The 23,072-nt window shown below is 45.6% G+C and overlaps 1 protein-coding gene across 2 annotated transcripts in view; it reads right to left on the bottom strand.

The window, feature by feature from the left end:
- LOC144770892 (zinc finger protein 786-like) overlaps positions 1 to 23,072 on the bottom strand; it is a 37,315-nt gene that overhangs the window by 13,437 nt on the left and 806 nt on the right. For both annotated transcript variants that reach the window (XM_078655681.1, XM_078655682.1), the window contains exons 2-4: positions 4,137 to 4,263; positions 3,632 to 3,745; positions 1,995 to 2,093 (exon numbers count right to left, since the gene is read on the bottom strand). In XM_078655681.1, the coding sequence (XP_078511807.1) occupies positions 1,995 to 2,093; positions 3,632 to 3,745; positions 4,137 to 4,263 (340 nt within the window). The remainder of the gene's footprint in view (positions 1 to 1,994; positions 2,094 to 3,631; positions 3,746 to 4,136; positions 4,264 to 23,072) is intronic.

The following is a 23,072-nucleotide window of genomic DNA, read 5'->3' as shown; positions in this document are numbered from 1 at the left end:
GTGGAGAGTTTCCACGACAATGCATGAGATGATTTAGACAACTTTGTATGGCAATCCCTTGCCCCAGTTTACAGATTCTGCAATAGGTGTGGGGCAACAACAGCAAAGCTGGGCCTGGTCGTGAACAGAGACACAGCCTGGGGGGGCTGCGGCGGGAAGCTATGGAGTAAGTAGAGCAGTTGAGGCTGCTGAGGGGAGCAGAGCAACATCAGCAGAAGGGAGTGAGCACAGCAGACACACATGTTATGCACAGTGATGCACAGGGTGGTGAAAGGGTGCAATAGGTGGGACATCACGCCCAGAAGGTGATGTTAAGTGGCAAAGGTTGTCCTGGTGCGTGGCACAGCAGGTCTGAGGACACGGTAGAGGACAGTCCAGAAGAAGGTAGAACATACCCTTAAGAGGGCCATGGAGTGTAGCCCACAAGATAGCGAAGAGCAGTGAATGTCGTGTGCATAATGCGCAGGAGAGAATAATGTGGCACTTGTTAGAGTGGATGGGTAGCGGGTGAGGCGTCGGTGTGGACTAGAGTGGCCTCAGGGCTCTATCGTGCAGCACCACATAGCAACAGGTCCAAGATAGCTCAAGGTGGCAGTAGGTCAGAAGATTGTGAAGGCATTGCACAGGTCCATGGAGCTGGACATACAAGCGGAAAGTGTGAGCTAAAGAATGCAGAGTGACTGGTTTTGTGAGTGCGAGCAAAAATAAAACAAAATGTGGCAGGATTAGGGTTGATTTTGTAGTCCCATATTATTGTGTGTTCTTTAACGACAACACAAGGGCTTTTTTTTAAAAACACAAAATCACATCTTAGAGCTTATTCCTGTAGGTATATCTGCGTTAAGGCTATGACTTTTCACCATATCTATATCACATTGCGGCAAGTCTGCCAGTAAAACCAAGGAATATGGGACAACTACAGTATAACTTGGACAGACTGCTTTCAAAGAAATATACTTCAATTCAATTAGTGTTACACAATTTATTCTTATTAATTGACTATAATCTCAGCAAAATTAGACAAAAAGTAATCTAAACATACAAAATGAAGCATACTCATTTTATAGTGCCTTTCTATATTCCCAGACTCATTCAGAATTAATAAACAAATGTGTGCAATTCACAATGTGTTTTTCACGATAGTGTAATTTCCCACAACCCGACACAAGGATCTGTTACAGTTTGGACTTACTCTAGCATGTTGATCATTTCCTACCAAAACTAAAGGGCACATTCGTACCTGGATGTCCATCAAAAAGATGGAAAGCACACGCAAATTTACCCTTCTGTGAATGCTCACAAAAACATTTTGCAAGTTCTTTTCAACCATGGGAAGCTACTGCCTTGATGAGTAGCAGTATTACCTTCTACAACGAGGCAAAGGTTTTTCTTGTTGAGGAAAAAATGTGCTTTTATACATTACTGCCATGCATACCCAGAATGTTTTTGCCATGGGGAAATTGCACTGGAGTACACAAGCAGGGCAGAGAGTACCGCTGGAAATCTAGGATTTTCTTAGACTCCCATGTTTACAACTTGAAGTCTTTTTGGTACGAGGGTTCGGGCGGGGAGTGGCCACAAAGATGGAGAATTTCAATCTAACCACTTCAGCTTTGTATCAAGGTAGATCAACCAGGATTAAACATGTGCATTTCTGCTGGTTATTTCCCAACTGATGAGCTATGCCTTATTTACCATGTGACCCACTGCCCATGGGCAAGTGCCTGCAGGGCAGCATACCTAATGTATATTTACATTGGGATTTAGAAATCTGCCTCTGAAGGTGAGACAGCAGGAATAGGTCTTCTGTGAGAATTATTCCCCACTGCGAAAATTAAAATAAAATTAATGTATTCCCCTAGTGTAAAGAGATATCAAATTTGAGAGATGACAGACTGGCTTGCAAGTGTTACATATTGGGAGAAGAAAAAGGGAACCGACATATTTACTCACAAGAAATGGCATGTAAAATCAAGAGAAAACGTCCAACTCACCCATATTAGGAAATGGCTTCATTTTTATTTCATCAGAGGCACGACTTCTATCCATCTCTTTCTCGTGGTCAATCCTTATCAAAAGGTCGGGGATAATGCCTAGATGACAAGATACAGAATGAAATATTTGTATCAATCTCTTCCTGCCTTTCTTTACTTGTCCCCATCCACCCAAGCTTTGAACGTTCCCCTTTCTTTAACACCTAAGCTCCTCTTAGAGTTATGTTACTCCAACCTTTCATTACACACATTTCACGCCTCCATATGACCCCCATAATCTCCTCACACTGGATGACCCTACCTGCCTCGAATATATGATTATACCACGATTTCAAATACCACGCATGGCTTTACCACGCGAATTTTACATCGCAAGTGGCTTCACCACGCTGGTATTTACAACGTAGGATTTTACTACGCCTAGAAACGTCTTACCTGCACGTCTTTCTCTACGAGCCCTTACTTCCATCCTCCATTGAAACAAGCGTCAAAACACGTATACCAAAATAAAAAAAGGACTGCTTTTTTGACGTACACGGCACGTCTTTGGGGGAGGCTCTTTCCTTTTTCTTTTAAATTTATGTTCGTTTTTTTTTTTTAAGTAGCCTGCTTGTTATTTTTTTGGGGGGAGACCCCCCCCAGCCCCCCTCCGAGCCCCCCCCCCCCCCTCTGCCCCCCAAGCCCACGCAGAACGACTTGAAGGAATACCACGTCTCCCCCCCAGCCCGTGGTAAAGACGTCGTGGAAGGCACCCTGCGTGGAAGGCACCCTGCGTGGTAAGTGTCACGTGGTAAACGTTAGTAGTGGTAATGCCTTCGTGGTTAATGATGTTTCCCACCTGCCTCTCCATTCACTCCTTTTCTAGCTATGGGGCAGGGATCACCAACATCTGGAGGGGGTGAAGCCACTTAAATTAGGTCAAAATCCTTCGTGCAAGCCATGTCTTTTAGGCCCTCTTCCACCCCCTTTCTTATAAGTAAAAACGAGGTTTCCCTTCCGACCGTAATCCTCTCTTGGAGTGTAAATTTCCCCACTCTAGTTTCTTACACTTCCCCCTTTAACATAAATAAATAAAAATACATGACCTCCTATTCCCCTGTAAGGTCACTGGTGCCAACCCAGAGGATAGCAGTCTCTGCCTGGCTCTTTAAATGCAGGAAGTGCATAAGGCCCACCTCACTTTCCTCTCTTATGCTCTCACCCATTTTACATCAATCAAATATTGAACAAAATATGCATTTTTTTAATCTCATGTACTCAAAACCCTCCTCATTCAGTTCTGATTTTTAATCTATCATTCTCCTACTAAGCTTTCTAGATGTCATGTTTTCTCAGTTTGTGGACTGAGGAATTCACTTTACTACTTTACGTCATGGCTTGATCTCATCAGCAGTGTCTTCTAGGCCTATCACTGTCGCGGTGTACAATCATTAACCTACAGCCGCTTTGTTACTTTACATGCAGTGTTCCTCCTCTTCAACCAGCCAAAAGATGGCCGTACTGTAGCAACGCCCATAATGCATGAATAGATTTATGGGGGCCAGGGACAAGTCTATATAACACTTAACAAATACTAGGCTTTTTTTATATGAATGTCTTAGCAGACCCAGCAGGGATGGTGGAAGCACTTTACTTACATGAGGAGGGGTCTTCAGAGTATGGCCGGCTCGTTTCACCCTTGTCCGGTCTGATGAACAAATCGTTTCCTTCATGAATGCGAAGCAGGGTGCTGGTGTTGGTTATTTTATAGCCTGGCACCAGAAAGAGAGAAGTAAATACAGCATTATCAGAGAGGGAACTCACACATTCATCCTTGCAATAAGAAATTGAGGCGCAGCACAGGAACCAAGATAGAGGTTGTCAGACATTCTATCAAAAATGTATATTTTAACAGTCACTAATATGTGGAAAATATCTCAACTGCATCAGAACAGTCTTTAGGGGATAGCTCTCACAAAACCAATCACCGAACACCATAACAAAAAATGTTTTATTAGTATAAAGAAAAGCATATGTATTGGAACATTCTGCTATACCCTGATACAAGACAGATGGACCTGTTATGTACATCAAAAAGGTTGTAAATAACATCCTCACACATTTAAACTAGTCTATGAATAAGGTACTGGTGGACTCCATTACCCAGCAACAGCAGTGCCTGGTGAATCTCTTTCATTACACTGATGTAAAGGTCCTTCTGCCAGTCAGCAATGAACCGCCACTCAGCCTCTGAGAAGCAGGCAGCAACATCACGGAAAGTAACTGGTGTCTGCAAAGAGATACACATCATATTGTCAGAAACTGTGCTTGCATCTTTCAAGCATGCAGGTGGTCACTCATATTAGCTTTCATCTGATCCCTCACAGTTCCTTCTTGGTACATAACAGACAGGTATGTTGGCTAAAACAAAAAAAAGAGAAATCTGGAGCCTGGAATCTTCCAGTTTCCACCACTGACCAACATCCAATCACTAAAAGCCTCAGATGCCTTACATGAAAACACTGGGAATTCTTCAAAGAGGCAAATCTTAGACTTTAGCACTTTCTAACGCTAGCAATGGACAAAGTTAAAATAACTAGCTTTTGAAGTGAAAATGACACTTCATTGTGTGTGTGTAAGAATTTTCACACCCACTCACACATACTACACTCTTCACAACACTCACCATCCAGATTATCAGTCATATATCCACCCACATGTGCCCACTAACAATCAGATATCCCCAACTCCCTGATGATCAGCCTGCATTCATTTATTACATGTGTATGTGAGTGCCTATATGCAAGAAATCTGTAGTTAAATGTGTGATGTGTGCCTGCATGTATGTCGCGTATATATATATATATTCACTGAAAAAACCATAGGTTTCACACCAGTTATAGTTAGCTGGAAATTTTACTCGCATAAAACCATTGAAATTCCCACTTTATAGTTAGTTGGACTCACTATAACTTGCGCGTGCAATAGTGCATTGCACGCGCAAGTTATAGTGAGTCCAACTAACTATAAAGTGGGAATTTCAATGGTTTTATGCGAGTAAAATTTCCAGCTAACTATAACTGGTTCAATGATGACGTCACATATTACTTCACTCATGACATGGTCAGTGACATCACTCATGACATCACTGATGACACCATCCAGTGAATGTGTGTCTTTCTGAAAAATAAATGTGTTATATATGTATATGTTATTGAATATATTAGTGAATACATATATTAGTGAGTAATGTTTAAATATTTAAATATATGGATTAGTGTTTCACTTTGTGTATAAGTGGCTGCATGGGTTGGTGAGTAGCTACATGTGTATGTATATGAGTTATTAGATGTTTTTCTTTGTATCAGTATGAGTGTTTGTATGGTTTGGTGGGGGTATTACTTAGCACATAGATGCATGAATGACTGACTCTCTCTTTGTATGTGTTTTAAAGACAGCATATGTGCAGGACTTTATGGGTGGATGAGTGTGTATATGTGTGTGTTAGTGAGTGAATGACTATCTCACTAATGTCTTTATCAGTAACTACATATGTTTTAATCTAGTATATGTGAATATTGATGTATATAAGTGAGTATATGTGAGAGTGAGGGATTGTAATAGTTCCCGTTTAAATAAGTATGTGTTTCTATAAGTGATTGTTTAAGAGAGTAAGTATGTGTAAGTTTCCTTAGAAGTAAAGTGGTTGTGTGTGTATAGCTGTATATGCAAATAAATGGATGTTCAATAGTTTATTTGCATGTGTGAGTATGTGTGTGAATAACTTTTGAATGACTGTCGGTGTGTAACAGGATGTATAGGTGTATCACTACATATGATGAGTGAGTATATGTATGAGTGACTATATAGAACTGTTGGTGAATGAGTGGATGTGTATATAGATGGTGGAATTATTGAATTGGTTGTTGTAAGTGGTATGGGTATCTACATTTTTTTGAAAATTGTAGTTTCTATTTTTGAATATGTGTTTCAAGGGTTACATTACAGTGAAAGGAGGTCTATCACTCTGTCACAAAGATGGTGTCATCAGTGATGTCATGAGTGATGTCACTGACCATGTCATGAGTGATGTAATATGTGACGTCATCAGCAGTGCATTGCACGCGCAAGTTATAGTGAGTCCAACTAACTATAACGTGGGAATTTCAATGGTTTTATGCGAGTAAAATTTCCAGCTAACTATAACTGGTGTGAAACCTATGGTTTTTTCAGTGAATTTAATAGGTTTTTTAAATGCTAATTCCTAACTATAACTGGTGTGAAACCTATGGTTTTTTCAGTGAATTTCAAAGGTTTTTTAAATGCTAATTCCTAACTATAACTGGTGTGAAACCTATGGTTTTTTCAGTGAATTTCAATGGTTTTTTAATAGCAAATCTTTATAGGTATAAAATGTAATATTTTTTATAACAAATTTTATATTGTATAATTTTTTTATTTATTTTTTTGCCCTTGTGCGCTCCCGGGGCGCGTACCGGTGAACGCGCAGGTAAGCGCAATGTTGCGTCGCGCCCCGGGGCGTGTACCGGGAAGCGTTCCGTTAGCGCTATGCTCGCGAACGAAAACAACATCGCGACGTTTCGCGTAACTGCGTGATGCGTCATATGACGCACTGCGTAAGCGCACCCGGAAGCACGCGAGCACATACGATCGCGCAACGTCCTGACGCGCTTACGCTACGCTGCCCCGGGCGCGCGTCGGGTCATGTGACCTGAAAATAACACTTTTCATTGGTTGGTAACATTTTTTTTTATAAAGAATGAAATCCCCACCCATTTCCTTCACTTCTTCTTTCACTTTTGTGACTGAAAGACCTCCCTTTTTGCTCTTGGTTCTTTGTTGGATATCTTGGATTATCATGGCTGCCAGACCAGCCAGCAGTGAAGATGACTCCGATGAATTCATCAATGAAGAGCCTCCTCAGCCAAAACTGAAAGAACATTTCATCTGGAAAAAAAATTCCATACCTGCTGACCAAAAGAAGGTAAATGCTCCAAAAGTGGAGTGCAGGATCTGTCACACAGTCCTGTCACGGGGTAACCCCACTAACAAATATTCTTTTGGGAACTACACAAGGCTTCGCCATGCGCAGAGAAGGCACCCCCAGAATTTTGCCAGGGAAAGTGTCAGGGCTCTGGCACAAGAGGTTCCCAGAGATGGGGCCTCTACATCAACCGGAGGACGAACACCATCGGTGAGGGGGAGATCACAAGAGTTGGTTCCGAACATTCAACCTGCATTTCACAAAGGCATCCTTAAATGCAAAGACTGTGATCAGCTACTTTCATGTGGGGAGCAAAGTGTTCTGCTCATGGTTCGATCATTGGAGAACCATCGCTGCCGTTCCCAGCCATAATTTTTTTTAATTTTTTTTTTGCTCCTGTTGAGCAGTTTCGATTCCCTGTTTTTGTTCTAAAAAAAAAAAAAAGTTCTTTTCAGAACTACCTCCAATTCTCATCAAAGAGCTATATTCTTAAAAAATTGAAAAAGAGTAAGTGAAGTGGAGTACATTGATTAAGGAAAGGAAAATGAGTAAGAAAGAACAGAAAGGTATGAGAGGAGAAAAGAAGTGAAGTAGGGGGACTGAAAGAAGGTGAGTGTTGGGAACGAAAGTAAGGAGAAGGAGAGTGAACATGGGGAATGTGGTTATTCAAAGAAAATGTAGAAAAGGAACGGGAGTGTGGAAGGGTAAGAAAAGATGCATTGCTGGAGTTGCATCATTTTTGTGACACACTCCAGCAATGCATCACTTTTGCGCTTACAGATACGTCTGAAATACTGACATATCTGTAAAACTTGCGACATAATACGTCATATATTTAATATGACGCATGACTAGAAGACTGAAGGCCTCATTTATGAGACCATGCGTCACTTTTACACCACCGGTGCGTCACTTTTTGTGACGCAGCAGTGCTGTTAAAAATACACCTTATTCAGTCATATTTACAAAGTGACGCATCTAGGTAGATGCGTCACTTTGTAAACCCCTGCGCCACATTATACCTACGTCATGTGTAATGTATGCAAAATGGACGTATTGACGCAAGAAAGGGTCGTAGAGGTGACGCAGTAAAATCTGTGAGATATAACTACGTCACTTTTATGACGCTGTTGCGTCCAAATCTTGCACCTGTTTCACAGCAGGCGTAAGACTGATGCAGGCCGTTTCACATGGGGCCTGGCCCCATTTATGAGGCCATACGTCACTTTTACGCCACCAGTGCGTCACTTTTTGTGAGGCACCAGTGCTGTTAAAAATGCACCTTATTCAGTCATATTTACAAGTGACGCATCTAGGTAGATGCATCACTTTTGTAAACCCCTGCGCTACATTATACCTACGTCAGGTGTAATGTATGCAAAAGGGGTGTATTGACACAAAAAAGGGTCGTAGAGGTGACGCAGTAAAAAAACTGGGTTTTCCCCATGTTACGCTCCCCGGTACGCTCTCCGGTGCACGTACCGAGCGCTCCCCCCGCGAAAATCGAAAAAAAAAAAATGTTGCACCGTGGAGCCTTTTATGGCCCCCACATCAAACCTAGGGGGTCAGAGGGGGTCTACCCTGCCCCCTTTTGGTCATTTCCCCCTTTGTTTTTTACCACCTCTTGTGTCTCGATCCTACCGAGACACAAGATGGCGGCCGCTGCGGACTGTTTCGAATGTTTACAGACACCCGAGAACCAATCAGCTTCCCGTGCGCAAGTCGCGTGGCGCGCCCGGAGAGCTCCCCGGTACGCGTACCGGGGCGCGGCTATAGATATATACATTTTTTTTTACCTAAATTACTCAAAATCCTCTGGAGCACATATCTTGAGACATAGCAAAGGCACATCGGGCTACCAGTCCCTACAATTTTGCCAAGTTTGGTGAAAATCCATTCAGCCGTTCGAGCTAAAAGTGCGACAGACCGCCCTATGGAAATTAACATGGGGAAAACACGTTTTGGGACCCCCCTTTTATCTCAGCCCCCGCTTGACGAATCCCCCCCCGGAGAGCCGCGAGGCAAAGTTGCTGAAAAATTCAGGCTGATTCCTCAACCGGCGCCAAAGTTATTCCAAATAGAATGTTGCGATTTCCCTATGGAAATCAATCCTAACTATAACTACCTACTGGCGACCGCCAGTATGTAATATATATATATATATATATATATATATATATATATATATATTACCCTGATGATATTATTCATGTGATAATACGATGCACCTCCTCACACTCTAATATAACCTTAATATAACCTAGGTCTACACACACATCCACTCATTCACCCATACAATCACTCATACATACAGTCACTCATCAATACAATACTATCATATGCACTTATACACCTATAGAGACACTCACACACTTTCACTCATCCATGGACTTTCTCACACACCTAGTCAGTCATGCAAAGAATCAATCACACTCCCATTTCCTCATCTATACAGTTATACACACAACACCTTACTTATTCAAACATATACTAACACATACTTACTCTCTTAAACAATCACTGATACAAGTACACATTGATCCATACAGCCACTTGCATAATGACTGGCTCTCATGTATAGGTATTTATATATACCAACTCTCACATGCACTGTGTTTTACATATGTACTTACTTGGACATGTAGCACTGAGATATACAATCACTCACCAACACACCAATGCACACAGTAAACCGCCCATACAGCTGTTTCCACACCTCCCAGTCACCCACACACAGACACAGTCTCATATACAAATACTTAGGCAACCAATCAATGACCCATATAGCCACTCATATAGCTACTGATCAACACATACAGCATCTTACACAACAGCAGACATACTGATGCACCCATTCAGACAGTTTAGTCACTAACCCATGCATTCAGTAAGACACATTTAATCACTCACTCACTCATACAGTCAGTCACGCACCTACTAAATCCTTCATCCAGACACTTATACATCTACTCATTCTACAATATGTAAAACATATTTAAACTTTACAGAAACACACAGTCACTGGATGATGTCATCAGTGATGTCATCAGTGATGTCATTTGAGGTGTCATCAGTGATGTCACTGACCATGTCATGAATGATGTAATATGTGACATCATCAGCAGTGGATTGCGGGTGCTCGAAATATAGTTAGTCCAACTAACTATATATGAGCAATTTCAATGGTTTTGTATGAGTAAAATGTCCAGCTAACTATAACACCACTAAAACTTATAGTTTTTTGAGTGAATTTCAATGGTTTTTTAAATGCTAATACATAACTATATATGACCTGAAACCTATGGTTTTTTCAGTGAATATATATATATATATATATATATATATATATATATATATATATATATGCTCCCCGTGTGTTGTTTGGATGTAAATGTAAACCTGAATGTGTGCGCAGGTTCGTTCTGTGTGCCCTTGGAGGCCTATATGTACATGTCTGCCTGTTGGTCTTTCTGCGTGGTACCTTTCTTTATGTTGGCTACTGTGTGCATGTTTGCTCTGTAGATGGGTACATTCTGTGTGCGTGCATGGGTGTCTGCATGTGTGGTGATCTGTGTGCATTTATGTGCCTCGATGTAACCTCTATGTGTTTACGAGTTCCTGTTACTGACACACCAGCACTGATTATTTACTTTCCCTCTTCCTTCTCTAGTTGTTTGATTTGAATTTTAAAATGTTCAAGTAATAATTCATAAACTCATATATAATTAGGTCTGCAAAACTAAACAATGCACTCCAAAATAAAACGAGCATTGGCAAAGTCAATATGCCTGGATTTAATAAGCTAACACATGTAGCATAACCATGTTAGAGCGAGACATATGGAAGGCAGTCACCAGAAGAGGAGACAAAGAGTGCTATAGTTGTAAAGTAGTTCATCATGCAGGACGATGCGAGTACTGAGTGGAGTCAGCCCAAATAGCCAACAGCCTTAGCTGAGAGATGAATACTCCAATCACCTGAGCCAAGATGTGATTTACAAACTCTCAAACCAATGGCTAAAAGAGACAGGAAAGAGACAGGATTATAAAAGCCAAGAGTTAACAAGCATTTACAATGCACTGGTTTCGCCTTTGGAAAAGTTAGAGCTATTGGCATTGTAAATGACAAACTTTGTATTTATGTGTTGGTTTTGTCATTTACATTGCCATTAGCTTAATCTCTCGCAATGTGAGACCTATTGTACCCTACGGACGAGCTCAGCAGACAGCAATTACTACCACACACACACACCCAGAGCCACACACACACACACACACCCAGAGCCACACACTCACACCCAGAGACACACACACACCCAGAGACACACACACACCCAGAGCCCCGCCACACACACACCCAGAGCCCCCCCCACACACACACACACACACCCAGAGCCCCCCCCACACACACACACACAGAGCCCCCCCACACACACCCACCCACCCAGAGCCACACACACACACACCCACCCAGAGCCCCACACACACACACCCACCCAGAGGCAGGGCAGCCCACATCTCACTTCTTGCTGTTTGAACGATAGATCTCACTTCCAATGGCTAGCCTCCATTTATGGAGCTAGCCAATGGAAGTGAGAGGCGGTGAGAGGCGGGACTTTTGTCCATAATGTGTGTCCATAATTGTGTAAAGGACAGGGGACTAAGGGAGTATGAAGGGATGCCTCAGTCATGAGGTTCCCTCCTTTTTACCACATGGTCTCTGCATCGACTTAGAAACCTTGACTTTACATTTCCACAGCTGAGCTTACTGCAAGTCTTACACTGTGCAATAGGAAAAGTTTAGTGAGAAAAACAACAAGCAAAGCATAGCTGCCAAGGTATCAGATTCATAGTGGGACATTTTCATAATTTCAGTGCAATTATGAGTGATATTTTAACGACTATGAGTGACACTTTCTGGAGAGCAACATCAAGCATTGACGACGAGGGAAACCTATAAATATCAGACATTACACCCATTTGCATGTCAAGATTGTCTGAATTGTACTGTGTGAGCTACCAAAGACTATTCATTAAAGGGTGTGAGCCACCGGACAAATGGACTGAGGAAGGCAAAAGGGATGCCCAGCCCTCCACTAAAGGAGAATCCTGAAAGAGAACATCTCAGAAAAAGATGACTGCCTTCACCAGTGAGGAGCATCGTTATTCAGCAATTAAGGGGGCATACCTGTGTGTTGGTCAAGATGTTTGCAATCACAGCAATGTGTGAAGCATGATTACAGAAATCATACCTGCGTGTGGTGCATGATTGCAGAAACAATAGTAGAGTGGGACACATGATTACAAATACTCCGCACAAAATATGGTAAAGTCAGCCTTAATTTCAGAGATCGGCCTACGTAGTTATCTATGGTACTGTTTACACAATACTTTAATATCAATGAGGTCGACTGCAATGTTGCACCATTTATGCCTCTCACAATATCAGGGGTATTGCACTTGTGAAAAATAAACTCCTGCTGATGCTGGAGCAGGAAACAAATCAGCAGCAAGATATTTGTGTGGGCTGGCTCCCCGGGGGCTTTAACTTAACAATAATATTACTTCCACTTGTGAAAGGAACAAACACAATGTCAAAGGCACTGTGGCAATAATGCTGCAAATGACACCAGCAGATGGGTGCTTCGTATGGGATTCTTCGACTTTGCGGCCCATGGCTAGGAGGTCGGGTCAAGCAGCTGAGGCTGTGAGCTTCATACTGCCAACCGAATGTTCCTGACATCTATCTGTGGCTCATCCCGCAAGCAGCTCCCCTGTAATCATGGAGACTAATCACGGACACACCTGCAATCTGTGCCTCGTGTAACGTGCAGTATCCCTGCCCTTTAGAGACGGGTATTAAACTCTTACTGAGTTTTCCCTCAGATAGTGGCATTTACCATTAAAATGTGTGTAGTCCTCAAAAGTAGGCAAACCAAAGCAAATTATGCAGCTTAATGCGGCACACTTTCAAGCAGCACTATCTCATTGTTTTGCCACTGCTGCATATATTAACGCCGTATGGGCAAACATTTCACCTTTTTATCAGTTGAATATCTAAATATAGCAATCAGCAACTGACAGGTCTGAGGTGACCTGCAGCCGCGCGATAGAAGGCCTGCCCCTGCGCAGCAACACAGGCGGCACCGTTTTTATTAATACATTTTGATCTGTTTGAGCTAGAAAAAGTTATTTTTTTGTCAAAATCAGCAAGTTATGCAAAACGGTGATGGATTATGTGGCAAGTGTGGCAAATCAAAGATTATGCCGGAAACGCCGCAAAATTGCATGTTTACAGGGGTCGTACTCCAGTAGTGAGCCCCACACATTCACAACAATTAATACTTAATTATTAACGGTCACTTTGCATACATGTGTTTACTTTAATATCAAGCGAGTACGCCGTCTCGGAGAGAATAAGTTAGAAGGGATCCATCAAGTCAGGCGGAAATCTCTTTGCTTCGTCGAGGGTTCATGAAAAAGTTGCTTCTTTAGTCGCGGCCGGCGGAACGACTCCAGTCACGGCCGGCATGAATCAGGGGGCTGGGGGGAAAGGGAGGAAAACCGCGCGGGGAGGGGTGGGTTAATGCAATGAATTAAACTTACCAGGCATCTTCTTCGGTCCCGCGTCGCCCCACGTCTCCTTTGCAACGCTCAACAGGGAATACTAACTGCGCCAAATCAGGAGACTGAATGCGACTTGGGGGGGGGGGGGGGCGGCGGCGGACCCTTGTTTCCTCGTATCCTGGCATTTGATAGGGCATGGGGCGTTGTGACTCCAGTCAGTCTTGGGTGTAACTGAATTTGCATGGTGCGACTGGGCGGACGACGCATTGTTTTATTAGCGCTCTTTGAGGTGGGCATAAAAAAGGCCAACAAGCGTCCAAAGAAAACATCACATCCATGCCCTGTGTTGCCGCTACACAGCTAACAAAATAAAAAGCTGCGACGCGACCTGCCTCATTTGTTCCGACGGTGAATATTTTTTGTGGAAGAGTTTTTTACAGATACCCGTCCCCACTATTCCGAACGTTAATGCAGCAGGAAGAGGGTATTAATTTTGAGAATTGGCGAGGAGTGTTGTAGCTTAAATAAATCTGATTATACCCACAAGAAAATCAACTACATTTATGGAGTATGGTTGTAAACAAACAGTAAATAATATATCATTGCTGGGAGTAAAGCAGAACTGACTGGATGATGAAGAAAGCAACTGATGCTCATGTAAAGCGCTCGAGTCAGTGCCCCTGGGCTGAGTTCACGCTTTTTAAAACTGCAAAACAATGTGGTGAGCCACCAGTAGTGATATCTGAAAGCTCATTGTCATAGTATTTTTTTTATATAGGGAGTGATTTCGTACTTCGGATGGGACTGAATTTGCATGGCGCGACTGGGCGTCAAATGTATTGCAGCCGGGACGGTGGCGGGGGGGGGGGGGCAGTGGCGCGGGCGGCACACGAACAGCGGGCGGGAACGAGCAAACGGACAGGGAGGGGAAGGGGGGGCAAATAGACAGCGGGAGGGGGGCGGGAACGGGCACTAACTGCGCCAAATCAGGAGACCGAATGCGACTTGGGGCAGGGGGGGGATTGGAGGGCCGGTGGCGGACCCTTGTTTCCTCGTATCCTGGCATTTGGGTGTAACTGAATTTCATGGCGCGACTGGGAGTCAAATGTATTGCAGCCGGGACGGTGGCGGGGGGGGGCAGTGGCGCGGGAGGCACACGAACAGCGCGGGGGGGGGTGGGAACGAGCAAACGGACAGGGGGGAAGGGGGGTCAAATGGACAGCGGGCGGGAACGGGCAAACGGACAGCGGGAGGGGGGCGCACTCACTTGGACATTGATTCGGCAAATGATGAAAACATGGCCTCGAAAAAAAAAAAAACAACATCCGCCCATCGCCGCAATGACGCACGAAAATGGGCGGGATGAGTAAAAATCGTGGGAACGCCCACGAATCTGCTCGGGGAATGAGTGACGCATCTCTGTTCCAATGGCTAGCCTCCATTTATGGAGGTAGCCAATGAAACAGAGGGGCGGATTCCCAGCCACACTGTAGGACATGAGATTTCGCCTGCGCGATACTGCTTGCGCAGTAAACGCCAGGCGAAACCTAAAAAGGGAGGACACAAAGGCTTCTCCATGTCAGCTGCATAGTCAATTTGAAAAGATAAAAATGTATCACAGACTAGAAAAGTTGCTGTGGACTAAACCATAACTAGATGCACCAGCAGCACCTCTGTAACACACACACACAACATTTAGGGGTTGATTCTGATTCAGGGAAAAAATGCCTTCCAAATGCTATTCGGAGGATTACCAGACGACCGAATCGTATCCGGAGCTTTCTTCTCCTAACGTGCAAGTACGATGCGAATTCCAGTCAAATTCCGACCGAATCACGGGGTCTGATTCGTGCTCTATGTCAGTACCTAACAGGCTCAGGAAACACGTAGGACGCATCGTACGGAGGCTCCAACCAACACATTTCCAGATACGCAAGTACGATGCGTATTGAAAACGCGTCGTACAGGGCTCCGCCTCCCGCAAGTCTCAGCATTCGGACGGGGCATAATGATGCTCGAAATCGCACCAGAACACGAAAAACCAGCACGAGACAGTGCAGCGTACGGTCTAATGTGCTGTTTAATAATGGACTAAGTGGCATCGGTCGCGGACGAGTCTGTCGTGTCTGTTGCCTCGGGTTGTCACTTGGCCATCTCGATGCTTCCACGTACGAGTCTGACACGACAGGCTCCTTTCCTACTGAATCGTACGTAAAGTTTATTACCCGACCGAATTGTTAGGAACTTTTACACTTCACATCGTACTTGCACATTCAGAAGAAGTGTGTATGATTAGGTCGAAAAAAATAACGGGTCCGTGTCGGGTACAACGATTTCCTTCATGAATCGGAATCGACCCCTTAGTGTGCAGATTTGTACAAAAGCAGAGTTCTTCAGGCACACAGAAATCCAAAAGTTGAGGTCATGGTTTCAACAGTTCTTTATTTTCATTATTACAAACTATTCCCTTAGCCAACACGTTTCGTCTCTTGCTGTTACAGTCATAGCAGACTTCATATGGGCCAATTCCAAATATCTATGGCTGATGTATGTTTTGAGTACAAAATCTGGGCGAGTAGGCCATATTATCAGCCTCGAGTTATTCCAATCATGTGTGTGGGACTCTACAATTTGCAGTAAGGCTGGTAATTCGTTAGTCTATGTCTTTGATGTGCAAGTCCATTCCGCATCAGGTCCCGTAGTGTGAACAGGTGCATTGGCATTGTTTGGAAAGACTGTTACAGTCTAATTCATCCTTCTCCGCCAAAATGAATGCCATTATCACTGTGGAGAATTGAGGAGTTATCATCTTGTCTGCATAGAGAAAACATATTTATGTTATGTTGATTTGTATAGTGCACTCATCACCCAAGAGGAATCCAAGCGCTTGGGCAAGGTGTATAGGTGTGTGGTCCAAAGGTGCTTACATGAAGTGCCAAGTCTTCAGCTTCTTGTGGAACTCAATTAGTAAGGAGGGGGCTCTATGGTGTTGAGGAGGTTAGTGCCATGTCTTGGGAGTGATGTAGGAGAAGGAGCACGCTCCAGTTTTGCTTTTGTAGATGCAGGGCTTGTGAGAGTGAGGCAGAGCGCAGGTGTCAGGTGGGATGTTCCAAGTGTATGTGGTTGTTCAGGTATTCTGATTCTGTGCAGTGTAGGGCTTTGTATGTGGGAGTGAGAAGTCTGAATTAGCTGCGCTTGTGAATCGGGAGCCAGTGAAGATTTCTGATGTGCGGTGTGATTTGGTGAGACATGGGAGGGTGAGTATGAGTTTTGTGGCTGCGTTCTGGATGATCTGGAGTCCGTGTAGGAGTTGTTAGGAGATTCTGGCTTAAAGTGTTGCCATAGTCCAGCCTGCTGGTGAATTTGTGGTTGTGTGACAGTCAGTCTAATGTTCTGATACACCTTTTAAATATCTTTCTCAGCATGTGTAGAATGTGGAAGGAGGAGGTGCACACTGAATTGACTTGAGCCGTCATGTTAAGATTGTCATTGTTAGAAATGGGATTTCTGGTTGGCTAAGGCTTGTGCCAAAGCCAGGCAGAAACCACCACTCTAGTCAGGGCAAGGGAGTCACACGCTAAGATAACCCCTGCTCACCCCCTTGGTAGCTTGGCACGAGCAGACAGGCTTATCCCGGAGGCAATGTGTAAAGCATTTGCGCACGCACACAGCAACAACATCCCAGGCACACTACAAAAGGAACTCCACACAAGGTTATATAAAAATAACTTTTGTATTGTCAAAATACCTCAGATAGTAATCACACAATAAACATTGTGCCAACTTGCACAGGCAATATTCACAAGGGATTATTTACATGGGACAGGGCCACATGGACCACTGTCAAGGATAAGCACTTGGTAGAAGTAGCACTTCTAGAACTTAGAATAGGTGTAGCACAAAATAACAAGTGTAGAACACAACCAGTAACCACTGATAAAAGGTAGGTACACACTACGCAATACTCCTAACCATAAGCATAGATCACGCAGGGACACATAACCTCACTAGTCTAAACACATTAGACCCTACCCCCTACGCATAACTCACATTTAGGGGCGTAAATCACAGAGTGAAGCACCATCTCACTAGCATAACCACATGGAATGCAACATAGCCTCATAATGATAAACCACAGTTTAGAGGTATAAAACACAGTGTGCGCAAAACATACTATAAACAATACATTTCCTAGCACCACCTCACTCTAGTACACAAATCACATTAGGGTCCAGGTTGCGCCACTGCACCAAAACCTAAACATAGCAGCTGCCCACTACTTGCTGGGCAGCTGAGGACAAGAACAGGCCTAAATGCTGCAGCTGGCACGAAGTGCTGCGCAGCTGGGGAAGGCCAAAGTAGGGGCGAAGGAGTGCGACTCACTCCTAGGTCCGCAAAGACATGTCCCCTGAAAGGAAAGGCCTAAACGGTGCAGCTGCCCACTACTTGCTGGGCAGCTGGAAAGCAAACTGCGACAGGGACCCTCACTGGCCCTTAGGAGCAAAACTGCGCCCCGTGGGAGCCTTCCAGGCTCTAGAAGTACATGTTGCGCAAACAGCGGAGCCCTCTAGGCTCTAGGACAAATCATGCGCCAAACGGGGGAGCCCTCTAGGCTCTGCACAGAACTGGGGCCTCTGAGCCACGGGCTCTAAATACAACGATGCCCCCGGGAGCCTTGTGGGCTCTAGCAACAGGGACGCGGAGCGGCCCTCTGCCAGCTGGGGCCGCTTGGGAAACGGTCATCACTCTGGCGCTGGGGTAAGGAGAGAGACAAGGGCCCCTCTAACCAATATGCCCCTACTATTGGAGCGGCCCACGGGACATGCGGGCCGCTCTGACTCGGTGCCTTACACGGGCGCCGAAAACTAACCCTGCTCCCTCGAGGAGCGGGGGGGAGACATACGGCACGGTCCGTCCCCAGCCCAGCCCTAACTCACTGGGCTGCTTGCTGGCTGCGGGGATGTCTCCTCTCGCAGGGGAATCCGGCGGCCAACTTTGTTTGCGGTGCGGGGCTTCCCTGTTCCTCTTGGGAGCCCCGCGTTGCCAATGGCGGCCGCTGCCGCCCCCTCACTACACCCGGGCCGGACTTCTAAATGGGGCCGGCGAGGCTCCGCGCTGACTCTTCCGCTGGGGCTCCCTCCAGGACACGGGAGCCCCGCAACCCTTCGGCTTCTTTGCGGCTGGCGGCCCTGGGGCTCTCCCCACTTCACGAGAGCCCCGGGCCGCGGGAGGACGTCCCTTCTTCCCGCGAGGCTCGAGGAGGCGGGGTGGGCTCCCGACCTCCTCTCTTTCCACTCCAACTTCAGGGCACACTTGGGACTTCCGTCCGGCGGACCCGCCCACAATCAGGCGGGCCGCGGACGGCGATCTCTGTGAAAAGGAGGGGTAGGCTCCCTCGGCAATTTAAAAACACCTGGACATGCGGGGTGGGCACCCGCTAAGGGTGCCATAAACGGGGTGGCACCCATAACGAATTGAAATAAGCGGGCTGGGCACCCGCAGTGTAACAAACGGGCAGGAGCGCTTCCCCCCGGGATAACCACAGCGCTCTGCCAGAAAGTGAAAGTAAAGTGGTCCAGTGCGCAGAGAGAGACCCAGGGGCATTTCAAAACAACGCCAGCACTCACAAGGTGCTGGGGCAGCCCCCTAGGGCTACAAGCAGTCCAGCAAAACGGTTCCAGCAGTGCTGGAAGGATTAAGGTGGAGCAAAAGCAGCTCACAGCAAAGAAAAGCCCTCCAGCATCCAGGGGCTGGGCAGGGCCCAGGGAGGCAAGCCTTCCCCTGGGCCCCAGCAGCAGCACGCCCGTGGTAGATTCGAATACAGGACAAGAACATTTAACATGAGGTTACAGCCTCCCTTTATACACAGAAATCCTTTGTCTCCAAAGGTACAGGCAAGGGGCGAACCAGATGCAACTGGTTTATGAGCACTTTGTTTTGCTCAGCCCCTCTGACTATTCACAGGGTGGGTCAGGGACATCAGACACACCACAGGGGGCAGAGCCAGCATTGTGGAGGGGAAGCCCAGCCCTATTCAGGTCCCAGGTGCAGCCCCTCCCTGCCATCAACATGCAGATCTCCCCATTCACCACCGGGGCAGACCCATCCTGACTCCAGGAGTCAGGCACACCAGCCAGCTCCAGCCAATCACAAGCCAGCACCTTCACTGCACACACACACCAGCTTCTAGAAGTGGCACTTCCACACTAGACACATTAAAGCCGCACACATCATCGCGCAGCATTCAATCTCACGAGTTCGCACATACCAAACTCGACCCTGCACTCCCCACACATCAGGAACTACCATGGTCATACATATTCCCCATGTATTCCTATGTGAGGGCAGGTCAATCTCACACACGCACTCAGAGAGCGCACGCACTTTACACTGGACAGTGAAAAAGTGCACAGAAACCTAAAATCACCAACACCAGGTTACAGAAACAGGCTAGGCAAAAGCAAAAAGTTTCGGGGTGAACCTGCCAAAAGGGCTAGGTCCAACAGTCATCTAGGATGATCCCTAGATTTCTTGGGTGTTCTGTGAGTGTGGGTCGTTGATCCTAGCACAGACGGCCGCCACTAGGTGGAATCCCATAGAGAGGTCTTGTTGTTGTTGAAGACCAGTACTTACCTCTTGAGTTGAGCTTCAGGCAGTTGGTTTGCATTCAGTATGCTACAATGGTCATGCAGTTGGTGAATTTGTTTCTGGTGGTGTTTGTCTTATCTGTCAGGGAGAGGATGAATTGGGCATCATCCGTGTTGGCAGTGACAGTGATGTCTTGTGATCAGATGATGTCGGTGAGCATGGTCATGTATATGTTGAGAAGGCTGGGGCTGAGGGATGATCCCTGTGGGACACCACATACTAGTTTCTTGGTCTCTGGTGTGAAGGGTGGCAGCCAGACACTTTGGGTTTTTCCCTTGGGGATGTAACAGATCCATCTGAGAGGGTATCTTTGTATTCGAATCTTGTGGAGTCTTCTGATGAGGGTGTTGGGGAAGATAGTGTCAAAGGCAGCGGTGAGGTCGAGCAGGAAGAAGGCAGCTGTATCTCCTCAGTGCAAGATGTTTTGATTGTATGTGGTCGCAATGAGTTCTATTTCGGTGCCGTGGTTCATTCTCAATCATGATTGTGTGTAGTCTAAATGATGGTGACGTTCAAGGTGGTCTGTGAGTAGCTTGTTAATGGCCTTCTCAATCACTTTGGCTGGATAGGGGAGCATGGTCGGAAGTTGCTCAGTTGATTTGGGTCAGTTGAGGGCTCCTTGAGGAGGGTGTTGATTTCTGCACGTTTCCATTCATCCGGGAAAGTGGCAGATGTGATGGAGATGTTGATGATTTAGGTCAGGGTGGTGCTGACTGGTGATGTTCACAGGCTGTGGATGGGGTGGGGGTCTGTGTGCATTGGGGCCCCTGAGTGGATGGTCCGCCTGACTGCCACTGTGAATTTTCTGGTGATGGTTGTGCATTTGGTCAGGTGCCTGTCTTGGTTGGTGGTGGGTAGGTTAGCGATGAGTTCTCTGAGGTTGGGTTGGTGTGCAAAGTTGCTGTAGATGTTTAGAATTTTGCTGTGGAAGAAGTTGGATAGGTTGTAGCAGAGTTGTTGTGAAGCAGCACTGTTGTTGACAGTGGCTGAGGCCGAGGTGAAATCTATGATGATCAAGAAGATCTCCTTGCAGGTGATGAAGCTCCCTTCGATGCAGTCCAATAGTGCTATTTTCTATGTGTCTCGAATGTACTGGCGATACCACCCGAGTGCAGCCTTATAGGTAGTTCTGTCGGTGGTGTTGTGGCTGTTTACAGTGTCATTTGGTGTTACAAAGTCTTCTGTGTACCAGCTGGCCTGCTTGTTTGATCTACTACACTTGCTGGGTTTGATGTGTACAAGTGAGTCCATGCAGTTCTTGATCCAGTTGCTGATGTCCTTGTTGAGGTTGTCTGTGGGGCCAAGCTGATCAGTGACGAGGGTGCCGAGCCAGTCTGCTTCTGCAACTTTGCTCCAGCTGTAGCTTGGAGTGTTGAACCTGGTAGGTGTGTTGACTTGAGAAGCATTGATTTGGTAGTGAATGATGGAGTGGTAGGTACATGTGAGCTGTGTAGTGGAGTTGTATTTGAGGATGTTGCCTATGATGACGATGGGGTCCAGTGCGTGTCCTGCGGTGTGAGTTGGTTCTGTGACAAGCTGGGAGAGTACAATGTTGTTAAAGCTTTCGAGGAGTGCTGTGGAGCAGGGGTCGTGTCGGTCTTCCAGGTAAAAGTTCAGTTCACTGAGGAGAATATAGGCTCTGGAGTGGAGCAACGTAGTCGGTGATGAGGCTGCTAAAAGGTGACTCGGGATCCGAGTGGTCAGGAGACAAGAGTTCCGTTCAGGGTGAATGTTTTGGAGATTTGCAGCTTGAAGTGGAGGTTTTCCATTAATGGGGTGGAGTTCTCTGTGGATGTTGTGCATTTGATGGATTCCTTGTAGACGAAAGAGAGTACTCCTGGCTTGTGAAGGCGACCCTGTTGAGTGAGTGATCTTGTAGCCGGCTGGAATTGCTGTAGTGATGTTGGGAGCCAATGAGGGGTTCAGCCAGGTCTCTCTGATGAAGAGGATGGTGCTGTATGTGCGCCAGCGCTTTCAGTATTACAGAAGGAGCTGCACAAGCGCCTGCGGCTCCATCTGTAATATCAAAGTGCCACAGGGGCACACAAAGCAGGCGCAAATGTCTGTTGTGCCCCCGGGGCACTTGTATAAGACGACCCCATGTGCTTTTCGGAATTAATACAAAAAAAAAATTCTGTGAACTTGCAGAACATTGAATTAGTTACTTCAAGGACAAAACATAGACCAAAAGACATACAGGTACCTAAGGACTTAACCAAGACACACACCGCACACAGAGACACACATAAATCCAGTGGTTGGCATCTGAAGGGCACAGTGTGCCTATACATTTTTTATTTGAGAAAAACAGTTCCCTACTAATTCTGAGAGTTGAAATGTACGGTAAGGTGTCTCCTGTGCTGCGACACTGAGAGAGGGACAGACAGCTAAAGAAGCCTTCTCTCCAGGTTGGATGCTGGCCGAAATACATTAAATGTGAGCAACTGGTACATCTGCAAATGTATAGGGTGTCTGGAAGCTGGTATTGGCATTAATTGATGGAATCACTTGAAGTTTCCTGATGACACACATTCATTCTATTTGAGAGTCATTGTATGGAAGCAACCAACTAAGCTGCAACGTGTGTGCTTTTAAAAGACCCTAGTTATATGTTCACAGTGCTTTATGTCACAGACTGGGACCCTGTAGCACTAAACATACACAAGTCACTATTCTCCACTGCACCAACCAGGATTCAATTGTGTGGCTCTCTGGTGCTGTGCACTAACTAGTTTCATAATGTACGATAGTGCAGTTCCCACTGATTAACATAATTTGCATGTAAATTTGCTTTGAGCAGGGAGTTATTTTATATGCAGTTACCTGAAGGTGAAGGCCTGAAAAACGCTACTGATTATTTTTTTACTTTTAGTCACACCT

This window comes from Lissotriton helveticus, chromosome 7 (genome assembly GCF_964261635.1).
Source record: "Lissotriton helveticus chromosome 7, aLisHel1.1, whole genome shotgun sequence".
Lineage (NCBI taxonomy): Eukaryota > Metazoa > Chordata > Amphibia > Caudata > Salamandridae > Lissotriton > Lissotriton helveticus.
This window is presented reverse-complemented; position numbering and strand designations above follow the sequence as displayed.